Source organism: Oncorhynchus mykiss, chromosome 3 (assembly GCF_013265735.2).
Source record: "Oncorhynchus mykiss isolate Arlee chromosome 3, USDA_OmykA_1.1, whole genome shotgun sequence".
NCBI lineage: Eukaryota > Metazoa > Chordata > Actinopteri > Salmoniformes > Salmonidae > Oncorhynchus > Oncorhynchus mykiss.
Window position 1 is genome coordinate 60,776,321 of NC_048567.1, and position 12,227 is coordinate 60,788,547.

General features: G+C 42.4%; 1 protein-coding gene across 8 annotated transcripts in view; it reads right to left on the reverse strand.

Moving 5' to 3' along the window:
• LOC110520307 (titin) overlaps positions 1–12,227 on the reverse strand; it is a 178,309-nt gene that overhangs the window by 66,367 nt on the left and 99,715 nt on the right. For all 8 annotated transcript variants that reach the window (XM_021597527.2, XM_021597528.2, XM_021597534.2 and 5 more), the window contains 19 exons: positions 11,768–12,067; positions 11,324–11,626; positions 10,749–11,219; positions 10,342–10,644; positions 9,893–10,192; positions 9,405–9,701; positions 8,797–9,081; positions 8,114–8,407; positions 7,723–8,022; positions 7,255–7,563; positions 6,768–7,027; positions 5,796–6,225; positions 5,292–5,597; positions 4,827–5,008; positions 3,337–3,466; positions 2,851–3,150; positions 919–1,236; positions 445–741; positions 42–341 (listed from right to left, as the gene is read on the reverse strand). In XM_021597527.2, the coding sequence (XP_021453202.2) occupies positions 42–341; positions 445–741; positions 919–1,236; positions 2,851–3,150; positions 3,337–3,466; positions 4,827–5,008; positions 5,292–5,597; positions 5,796–6,225; positions 6,768–7,027; positions 7,255–7,563; positions 7,723–8,022; positions 8,114–8,407; positions 8,797–9,081; positions 9,405–9,701; positions 9,893–10,192; positions 10,342–10,644; positions 10,749–11,219; positions 11,324–11,626; positions 11,768–12,067 (5,685 nt within the window). The remainder of the gene's footprint in view (positions 1–41; positions 342–444; positions 742–918; positions 1,237–2,850; positions 3,151–3,336; positions 3,467–4,826; positions 5,009–5,291; positions 5,598–5,795; positions 6,226–6,767; positions 7,028–7,254; positions 7,564–7,722; positions 8,023–8,113; positions 8,408–8,796; positions 9,082–9,404; positions 9,702–9,892; positions 10,193–10,341; positions 10,645–10,748; positions 11,220–11,323; positions 11,627–11,767; positions 12,068–12,227) is intronic.

Here is a 12,227-nt window from a genome sequence, read left to right on the forward strand (position 1 = left end):
ACTTAGAAAGTGCTGATAATCCAATAGTACATTCAACTTACTGAACAGATTCCTTGCTTTCTCAGGTTCGCTGTACAGCGGTGGTCCAACTCCATATTTGTTCTGAGCCATGACACGGAACTCATACTCATGGCCCTCAGTCAGCCTCTGAACTGTATACAGGCCTTCTTTGGGGTCTGCGGAAACGTGCACCCATGACTTTCTGTTTTCCTCACGCTTCTCAACGACGTAGTTTGTAACCTTGGAGCCACCGTCATCTCTAGGTGGTTTCCATGCAAGTGTTATCCTCTCGGCAAACACCTCTTTGAATTCGATTGGCCCGACAGGTACGCCAGGTCGTCCTGAGTTGAGGAAGAAAAGGAGCCAATGGTGTCATATTACAACACAATCAAGCAGACTAAACAAACAGAAAGAAATAAAGAAATTCAGAGAGAAATTCCTCACCTAGGACAGTGAGTTTGATTTCCTTAGATGCTTTGCCCAGACTGTTGCTAGCAGTGATAGTGTACAGGGAGCTGTCGTCTCTCTTGGACTGCTGGATCAGCAGCGTACATTTGTTATCAACTACCAGCTTGTTGACATGCTGATCATATTGCACTACAGCCTTGTCTTCAGGCTTGGCAATGGGAGCCTTCTGCCATACGAGGGAGGGGAATGGACAGCCATGGATCCTAGCCACAATATGGACGTCTAGTCCCTCTTCACCTTCCATCTGTTCCTTCAGTTCAATGGTAGGAGCACCTAAACAATGGAGGATTGAGTCAGTACAAGTCAATCAAAGATTTTTTTCTTCTCTCATATAGAAGCATTTACAATAGCATACATGTGCTGTCCCCCTGAAGAATGCACTTTGCCCATTCAATCTGAGCATATTTTAGACTTTTTTCAGACTTTTTCTTAACTGTACTTTTCACTCACATGTCTGGTCCTTGATAATGATTGGTCCAGCGGTAGCAGATGGTCTGCTTGGGCCGGCCTCGTTCACAGCCTTGACGCGGAACTCATACTCTCCTCCATTTTTAAGATCTTCAATGATGAAGATGGTTTCCTCAACGTTACGCTTGTTACACTGCTTCCACGTCTCTTTCTCCGGACCGCTGGTGTCCCAGCTCAGGCGCTCAATGATGTAGTGCGTCACAGGAGAACCACCGTTGTTCTTAGGTGGCACCCATGTTAGTGTCACTGTATCCTTGGTTACCAGATTGATCTTGACATGGGTTGGGGGATCAGGTATGTCTGATAATGGGAATAAAGAATGGGAACTTATTAGTAAGGTGTACACTTTGTAACCTACATTTCATAAATGTTATGTGTACATATCCACATAAAAAAATACTATAGTAGACTGTAGTATTCACTGTAGTGTTTTTGTAGACTTTAGTGTAGTATTCACTGTAGGGGTTTTGCAGACTAAAGTCTGCAAATACACTACCGTGAATACTGTAGTATTTACTGTAGTATACTGCTGTATTTACAGTTAACTATAGTATAAATTCTGTAGTAAAATAAAACTGTAGTATATACTATAGTAATTAATGTTGTGTTTTTGTGGACTGTAGTATACCGTAGTATTTACTGTAGTGTTTTTGCAGACTTCAGTGTACCATAGTGTTTTTGCAGACATTTCTGTAGTATTTACTATAGTGTTTTTGTTTTATTATCTTTGACATAGAAGTAGAGGCTTTCTCCTTGAGGAAACCTGAAGAAAATACTAAAATAGCAAATTTTACATAACCTATAGGTAGGGAGGACTGGGTTCTTCTGCTCTTTTCTATAACCTACAGAAAAGGCAGATTAAATACTGTAGTATTTTCTATAGTTAAAAGGGTGTAGTGTTTTTGCGGACTGTAATGTTATTGCAGACATTACTGTAGTGTTTACAACAGTGTTTTTTTGTGGATAATCTGTAGGATTTACTATAGTATTGTTGGATTCTAGCTTGAAATATACTTATTCATGTTACCATGCTATAGCTTATTGATTAGTTTACATGTATAATGAATGTATATGTTGGGGTCAATGGAGGGTGGATAAGAACTAGGTGTATGGATAGTTGCTGAGTGAGGAAGGGGACGTGCAGAAAGTGGTATTGTTAAATCTAATGGCTCCTAAGGAGGGAAGGAAATGGGCAACAGTATGGTTTCAGTTACTGATAAGGTAAGACAGTCGCGGCCCGATGTCAGGTCGATTGAAGTAAGAAGGAAAAGTCCTATCCCACACACATATATTTCCACGCCCATGAAGGTTCTAGCAGGAGGTGGGACCATGACTACATCAGTGAGAGGGACCAATTATGTTCCTTTCTAGCAACAGAGATGTATTGGATGTCTAGATGTGCAAGGAGTTGACTCCTCCTAGTTGGAGGGTATAAATATATCTGCTTGTGTAAATATGTCTTTGTCTTTGCAGCTTTTCCTAGTCATCCGTTTGAGTTTTAATTCTGTTTGTTTAGAGCCTACAGTATAATACAACATTATATCGTAAGTACTACACATGATAGAGAGATACTACAGTGTTATACATTATACATTTTACTGCAGTTTACTATAGAATTCTATAGTAAGTAATGTAGTATTCTATAGCAAACTGTAGTATTTATTCATGTGGGTATTATCATTACTACTGTGGTTAGGATTCGGCACTCTCACCGCCGCTGGTAACAAGGTAAAAATCTACCGTTCTGCCTCTGAACAAGGCAGTTAACCCACTGTTCCCTGGTAGCCCGTCAAGAATTTGTTCTTAACTGACTTGCCGAGTTAAATATAAAAAATATGCTTTAATTCCAAAGTGACTTACATGAGTACTATTATGAGTACATATTTATTTGTTAGTAATTCATTTGTGACTTACAGATGGGGTCTCTTGCCCTAGCAGGCTCAGTGGTCTCAGTGAAAGGTCCCATTCCCAGACGGTTCTCTGCCCGCACACGGAACACATACTCCTGTCCCTCCAGCAGTCCCTCCACAACGTAGGCCTGGCTGAAACAGCACTGGTTTACTATGGTCCAAGCCTTTCCTGTCACATTCTTCTTCTCAATGAAGTAACTCTTGATCCTCTCGCCACCGTCGTTAGCAGGCAGTTTCCAGATCAGCCTCATGGTTGCTCTGGTGATGTCAGTCACTTTGAGCTCTCTAGGAGCACCAGGCACATCTGTAAACAGATGTCAAATATAACACAGACGTTAATATGTCTTCTATGAGAAGTGTTGGGTTTCTCATTAATGTTTTATGTCCTAAAAAACAATACACTTTTTGATATGAGCCTCCTTTTTGTATTTTTCCTGGCTTTGCACGTATCCATCCTTTCCACCATTAATTGCTTTTATACTGCACTTACCGAGAACATTGACTCTGACGTTGACATGTTTCTGTCCAGCCTTGTTCTTGGCTGTGATGGTGTATCTTCCAGAGTGGGTCCTCAAGCACACAGGTACAGTGATGTTTGAGGTAGTATCAGTAGATTCAATCTAAACAAAGGAAATTAAGTCATTAGTCCTGGTGAGAAAAATCAAATCAGGACATTTATACATCTTGGTCAGACAATGTCATTATTTTACTACTTATAACAAGGGTTATGTGTTACGTCCTTTCACCTTGATGCATGGTAGCTGTACAATGCCTTATAACAAGGGTTATGTGTTATGTCCTTTCACCTTGATGCATGGTGGCTGTACAATGCCTTATAACAAGGGTTATGTGTTATGTCATTTCACCTTGATGCATGTTAGCTGTACAATGCCTTATAACAAGGGTTATGTGTTACGTCCTTTCACCTTGATGCATGTTAGCTGTACAATGCCTTATAACAAGGGTTATGTGTTACGTCCTTTCACCTTGATGCATGGTAGCTGTATCTGGACAGTTTTATCTCAATCTCTTCATTCAAAGACTCAATCATGGACACACTTACTGACAGTTGTGGCTGCTTTGCGCAATGTATTGTTGTATCTACCTTCTTGCCCTTTGTGCTGTTGTCTGTGCCCAATAATGTTTGTACCATGTTTTGTGCTGCTACCATGTTGTTTTGCTACCATGTTGTTGTCATGTTGTGTTGCTACCATGCTGTTGTCTTAGGTATCTATTTACGTAGTGTTGTGTTGTCTCTCTTGTCGTGATGTGTGTTTTGTCCTATATTTACATGTCATTTATTTAAAAAAAATTTAATCAATATCCCATCCCCTGTCCTAGGAGGTCTTTGCCTTTTGGTAGGCCATCATTGTAAATAAGAATATGTTCTTAACTGACTTGCCTAGTTAAATAAAGATAGATAAATACATCTGTAATATGCATGTCAATCTCTTGGCTCAAAGTGGAGGAGAGATTGACTTCATCACTACTTGTATTTGTGAGAGGTATTGACATGTTGAATGCACCGAACTGTCTGTTTGAACTACTGGCACACAGCTCGGACACCCATGCATACCCGACAAGACATGCCACCAGAGGTCTCTTCACAATCCCCATGTCCAGAACAGACTATGGGAGGCTCACAGTACTACATAGAGCCATGACTACATGGAACTCTATTTCACTTCAAGTAACTGATGCAAGCAGTAAAAATAGATTAAAAAAACAGATAAAAATACACCTTTTGGAACAGCGGGGACTGTGAAGAGACACAAACACAGGCACAGACACGCGCATACACACACACGATAACATGGATTTAGTGTTGTAGATATGTGCTAGTAGAGTAGTGGCCTGAGGGCACACACTTAATGTGTTGTAAAATATGTTGTGAATGTATTGTAATTGTTTAAAAAATTGTATAACTGCCTTAATTTTGCTGGACCCCAGGAAGAGTAAATACAAATATAAATGCCTTACCTCTGAATCAACTGGAAGGACATGAAGGCGATTCTTCTTGTGGGTCTTTGCTGAACCAGTGTATTCCCAGGTCACCTTAGGAACGGGACGCCCTTTGATGGTGGCAGGGATTCTGAAGGCATGACCAGCTCGGACGCAGAGCAAATCTTCCACAATGCAATCGATAAGGATCTTCGGCCCCACTGTGACATAAAAAGGCATCATCAAAACAAAGAACAACAATAAACTTGTGACTACTGGTGAATACTTGTGAATACTTCACTCAAAAACTATATTTTTGTATTTTCTCCATCAATCCACTGTTAAAACAATTCCCAATTTTGTTTGCATGCGTTTTGCATCATATGATTCGTCAAGGAAGGTTTTTGCTCGACTGAAAGTGCTTTATCTTGAAAACTTGACTGCTAACATGCATAAAAACATACCTTTTCAAATTAAAATGGATAAATAAGTAGGTCTAATTACCATGTACGTCCTCAATTAGTACTTCAGTCTTTGGACTTGGGTCAGACTCGCCGATGTCATTGACAGCTGTGACTCTGAACTTGTAGTGTTTCAGCTCTTTGAGACTTGGGACAGTGAGCTCTGTGGTCTCATGCAGAGTATCTAGATCTGTGATCCTGTTCCAGAAAGAGCTGCCTTCATCCTGGATCTCAACGATGTAACCCTTGATGGGGCTTCCCCCGTCTTTTTCAGGTGGAGACCATGTGAGGCTGACACTGTGCTTGGTTTTGTCTGCGACCTCTGGTGGTGCTGGCATGCCAGGTTTCACTGTGGGGCACAGAGGGAAAACATTAAGGTCACCAACTCTGGTCATTACAAGGTACTCCTGGGTCTCTCAATAGGGCACATACTTACATATTCTTCAATACAATTTCCAAAGCAGCTAAATGAATACTAATGTTATTTTTATTTCTATAAATATACATATTATATATAACCTGTAGAAAAAGGGAAAATTATACTTACTAAGAGGGTCCACTGCGTTTGCAGGATCGGAAGGTCCACTGGGGGGTCCAATACCGGCAATATTGACAGCCATGACACGGAACTCATATGCGGACCCCTCAATCATACGAACGACCAGGAACTCCCAGCCCTTAGGGGCGCGCTTGGTCACTGGGGCTTTATTCACCCGGGCCCAATAAGACGAACCTTTCTCCCTCTTCTCCAGCCAGTAGCCAGAGATAGTGGATCCACCGTTGTCTCGTGGAGGGTCCCATGTCACAAGCATGGAGGACCTGGTGTGCTCTGCGATCTTTGGTTTCTCTGGAGGACCAGGGAGTCCGTACAGATCCTTGATGACGGTGGCTTCTGTTTCGCAGGCGTCACTCTGTCCATACTTGTTCTCTGCTCTCACTCTGAACTGGTACTGGCTACCGGTTTCCAGATTCCAAACCTTAGAGAAGACATTTGGGAACATTGAGTAAATGATTAAACGATTCAATTAAGTCCACTATAAGCATTCATGCTACTGTCTCAACATATTACAATCTTTGTTGTTTCTTTGATATAGAGAGAGACATAGCATATTATATGTCTCATTATTAAGGCCCATACATTAAAGTCCTTCACAAGCACCAAAAATAGACCGGGGCATTCCTAACCATACCCTACCTGAATAAATATGTTTGTTCAAGATATAGACCTGGTCCGAACTAACCCAAGGACAACCAGACCAATCCCCGTATAGACCCTGTCGCGTCCGGTCAGATCCAAGTGAGGGAAGCAGCAGAAAATAATTGTTTTAGCTATGTTATCAACCAGAGCTGTTAATGCGCGAGTGAAAGAGAAACAGAGCTGGTTTCAGGTATTCGGGAACAGGTGGACCAGTGAAGACCTCTACCATACATGCTTATAGCCTTGCTATGAAGCATTATAACTGCGGGTTTTAACTCAAGTGTTACCAAACATAATATATTCAATCTGTTTTATACTGACCCCGAGTCGTTTCTCAATGATGCTGTTGGTGATCACCGTCCATACAGGAATGGGTCTCGGCTCAGATTTAGGCTTAGGCTCCTCATCCTCAGAATCCTCATATTCTTCTTCAGGTTCCACCTCAGGAAGAATGTCCAGCTTCTCAACGATGTAGTTAGTGAGCTCACTTCCTCCGTCGTCCTCTGGGGCGTCCCAGGTCAGCTTGCAGGACTCAGCCTTGATGTTACCAATATTCACATTCCTTGGTGGCAGAGGACGGTCTGTTAACATGAGAGAGGATTAATATTATTACCCTTATAATGACAATGCAACAATTCAATGAAAAAAAGGTCAGACTACAGTAGACAGACTAAAATATTTTCTTTTTGCTAATTTGTATGGATATTTTCTTAAAGGAAAGTGAGCTAATGGCTTTGAGTTTACTGATTCATACAGTGTCCAGAAAATGAAGAAAAGCAAACAACATACATAATATCAGACCACTTACCTAACACATTAACCTTGATGGTGTGACTAGCTGACCCAAGACGATTGGAGGCAGTCACTGTAAAGATGCCTTTGTCCAATCTGGCTGCTGCAGGGAAACTGAGCTTGGTGTTGGACTGGATTCTGTTGATCTCCTTGGTTTCCAACAACAGAGTCTCAGTGGGCTCTGCAATAATGACTTCATCCTTCAACCATTCAACCTTGGGCATTGGAAGACCAGTCACCTCAGCAGGGATTTCAATAGGCTCTCCCTTCTTGACAGTGATGGCATCTCCCTTGAAAGTCTTTAACATCCTCACAGTAGGAGGAACTGAAATAGAAGAAGCAACTCAGTGACAAGTTTATTCAATTCAATTCAGTCCAATTCAATTCAGTCCAATTAAAATCAACCAAGTCCAATTCAATTCAACATGTTTACTATTTTAGCACATAGGACAAATACCAAGACCATAGAACTCAGAGGACTAACCTTCATCATCTTGAATGACAATGGTGAGTGGAATTCCAGGTTCACTTGGTCCAATCAAATTGACAGCCTTGACACGGAACTCATACATAAACAGCTCCTCAAGGTTATCGACAGTCATGAAGAGGTCCTTGCACATCTCTGTGTTACAAGGCTCAAATGCTGGGGCATCGTGCTTCTTCTTCTCAACAAAGTAGCCCAAGATTGGACTGCCTCCATCGTTGCGGGGAGGTCTCCATGCAAGGCTGATGGAAGACTTTGTCCTCTCAGTGTAGTGGAACCTCTCAGGCGAAGTTGGTGGAGCTTCAATTAAAATATAGAGTGATTAACCTCTATTAATGATCTGACCTGCACAGAAACACATTTGCATGAATCAACAATATCTAGACATTACCTTTAGGATCCACTGCAGCAATAGGACCCAGATCAACAGGAGGGCCACAGCCAAACTTGTTCTTCGCCACAACTCGGAAGATGTACTCCTGTCCTTCAACAATACCCACAATCTCACACTTAGATGAGGGTGTCTCGATGGGCTGTCTCCACGTGTGCATCTTGGGATCTCTTCTCTCAATGATGAAGCCGGTCAGATCACTGCCACCGTCGTCATCAGGATCGGACCAGTTCAGAATCATCAGTTTCCTGGTTACCACCACAGGTTTCAGGTCCAGCACAGGCCCGGGAACATCTGACAGAGGACAGGTCAAAGTGTTACATCCAAGTACAATATGTGAGTAAGTAAGTAGGTAGCCTTGTCCGAGCCAGACTGGCCCATAGGTTAGGAGCCTATCTGCAGAGTGAAGTACACCCCCTGGAAAGGGTACTAGTCTTTCGCAGGCCAACAACATTTAAGGCGACATTATTACTCTTTATTACTCATTATTACTCTATTACTCTTACTCTTTGGATAATCCACAATATATGTTTTTATAGATGTTCTTTTAACTATTAACAAACAAACTATTCATTAACCCTAATCCTAGCTTTACATCATCAAAGTACAACCAAATGTGAAACATGCCCAAAAATGGCATACTGTGATATCATAGCTAATAGAGAATTCATCAAAACTCTTACCCATGACATCAACCCTTGTCCATGTAGACTTGATTCCGCTGCTATTTCTTGCACTGATCTGGTACTTGCCAGGATCCTTTCTTGTGGCGGCCTTGATACTGAGAGTGCTTTCCTTTCCAACATTTTCTATCTGGACGTGGTCTTTGTCAGGTGGACCGTCATCTTTGGTCCATTTGATTTCTGGAGGAGGTTTACCAGTGACAAGGGCAGGCAGAATCAGTGGCTCCCCAGCTCTGATCATTACGCCATTCCTCACAGTGAGATCCAACTCTACCACTGGAGCCTCTGTAGACACAATCAACATTCAGTGACATTAGCTATGTTTTAATAATAATAATACACAGGACCTGTATATAGTGCTTTCAAAGACCCAAAATCACTTGAATATCCATGGAGGTTAATGAAGGGAGAACGACAATAGTAATGGCTGGAATGGAATGGAAGAGACAGTGGTATTTGATACTATTCCATTCATTTTGTTCCAGCGATTACAATGAGCCTGTCCTCCGATTCAATGTGACACCAATGCAGGCCACTGTTGTTAATGTATTAAGCATACGTTTGTTGTCATTGTTTTGAATAAGCTTTCTGATCATTGGTTACTGTACCTTTAGGATCTCTGACAAAGACTGATTCAGTCAAGCCAGGAGTTCCTTCACCAGCTCCATTGACTGCGATCACACGGACCAGGTACTTGGCTCCTTCTCTGACTCCATACACAGTGAAGGCCCGGGTCTTCCAGGGTCTCTCTGTGGAGCGGGACCAGTCATTGGTGCCTGCTAGGGTCTTGTCAACATGGTAGCCCAGGATGTCTCCACCTCCATTGGAGGCAGGAGGATCCCATTCCACATCAATGGAAGACTCAGTGGTGTCAAGGATTCTTGGGAACGGTGGTCCAGGTGGCACTATGGGACAAACACATCAACAATAACATATTGTATTTGATCATTGTTCGACAATGAAACTTAATCACAATGAATCATTGTGTTGTATTATATTGTATTGATTTTGTGCATTTTGTATGCTTAAATTCACAAAATTAATTTCCATGCAAATGGACAATAAAAGGTATGGTATCATAATATTGTTGACTTACAGATTGGATCCTGGCATGTCATGGGATCAGACGGGACGCTGAACTTCCCAGGCCCAGCTTGGTTCTCAGCAGCCACCCTGAAGATATATGTCAGTCCCTCCAGTAGGCCTTCCACATTCATTTCTGTATCCTCCAAAATGACCCGGTTGACTCTGGTCCAATGGGTGCTGTTGATCTCACGACGCTCCACCCAGTAACCAAGGATGGGGCTGCCCATGTCGTTTGGCACCTCCCAGGTAACCAGCATGGAGTTGGCTGTGATGCCGTCAATCTCAGGCTTCTCTGGAGCCTCTGGTGGGTCTAGAATAAGAAGTGAACATCACAGTTGTAAGAACAAAGTACAATCACGACTAACCCAGACGTGCAAAAATGGTTGAACTGACATCATTATTTCAACCTGATTTTGAATGTTATAGACATGATAAAACTCTTAAAAATAAATTATTTACCAAATGGATCCTTGGCAATAATTGGCTTAGAGATACATGGTGGTCCAGGACCAAACTTGTTCTCAGCAGTGACACGGAAGATGTACTCCTTCTTCTCTATCAGTTTGGTCACGGGGTATCTACATCCTCTGAGCGTTGAGGTTACTGTGATCCATCCGATCTCCACCTTGGAGTTGTCCTTCCTTTCCAAGGTGTAGTTCAGGATCTCACTGCCACCATCATCCATGGGAGGATCCCACTTGCAGATGACAGAGTTATTCCTGATCTCCTCAAACCTGAAGTTGATTGCAGGACCAGGTGCATCTGTAAAAGGTAAAGTAAGAGGTTTTATATTACATTTTCAAAATGCGTCAACAACACCAATAAATTAATGTAAAAAAAAATATTAATAAAATATTATATCTCACCTAGCACATTGACTTCACAAGTTGCAGAGGCAATACCATGGTCGTTCTCGACCTTGATAGTGTACACGCCATGGTCACCCCTGATGGTGTCCCTGACAATGCAAGAGGATTCTCCCCTCTTCTTGTCATGGATGGTGAGACGTTCCTGGAGGGTTGGGTAGTCAGGGAGTTCCTCCTCAGGCTCTTCATGGGCAGGCTCTGCAGCTGGAGCCTCAACCTCTCCCTCCTTGACTTCCTTCTTTTCTCCTTCCTTCACTTCCTTCTTTTCCTCCTTCTTCACCTCCTTCTTCTTAACTATGGGTTTCTCTGGTCTCTTCTTCATGGCTTCAGGTCTGATGACCACGTCGTTCCTATACCATGTGATTTGAGGGTATGGGGATCCAGAGATGTTGGCGTCCAGTCTGATCTCAGCACCTCTCTTAATGCTCATACCGGACTGCAGACTTCCACTGAGGAACACCTTGGGTGTTTCTGAAAAGAAAACAACCACATTTAGAAATGACAAATGACCTGTCTGAAAAATCGTATCATTGTTTTGAATTGTAACGGTTTGAATAAAATGTATCCTTCCTTACCAACAGAATCAGAAGCCTTCACCATTGGTGTGCTGCGTGATGGGTCGCTGACTCCGGCAGCATTCTCAGCTCGTACACGGAACTGGTATTGTTTTCCCTCCCTGAGATTCCTCACTGTGTAGGACAGCACAGGCACAAGGAAGTCGTTGCATCTTGTGAAGTTCTCATCACCCTTCATCATCATCTCCAGAACGTAGCCCATAATCTTGCAGCCCCCATCATACATAGGTGGTTTCCATGTGAGGGTGATAGTCTTAGAAGTAGGGTTGTGGGTCTCAACATCTAATGGAGGGTCAGGGCGCTCTGAAATATTGAACAAGGAACACTTAATAAATCCAATACAACTCTTTAGAAATGTTGTCTTTCTTGGAAAATATAATCATCAACTTCGAATTGGTTTTCATTTAAGGTGTTTCTTGGACACAAAATAAATATTTCACTCACGCTTCTGATCCTCTGCGATCACGGGGTTGCGGAGCTCAAGGTACTCCCCACCACCAATCTTGTTGACAGCTTTGACCCGGAAGTAGTACTCTCCATTGGGGATCAGATCCTTGACGGGCCAGCTGACTTTGTTCTCTCCAGACATCATGTTGACATAGGTCCTCCGGCCTGCCTCTCTGCGCTGTAGCACATAGTGGAGAACAGGGCTGCCACCATCATAGTTGGGAGGATCCCAGGAAACCTTGCAAGAGCTCTTGGTGATTTCACTGGCAACAATGTCTTTGCAGGGACCGGGCAGGCCTGTCAAAACAAACATGGATATGAAGATTTGATCTTGATAGTTGTAGTATGCTGGTGCTAGTAAATCATATTTCTAATATTTTCAACCAAATAGAGTATTTATGTCAAATGTAATGATTACACTATTAGGGACACCATGGAATATGGAAGTAATAATATT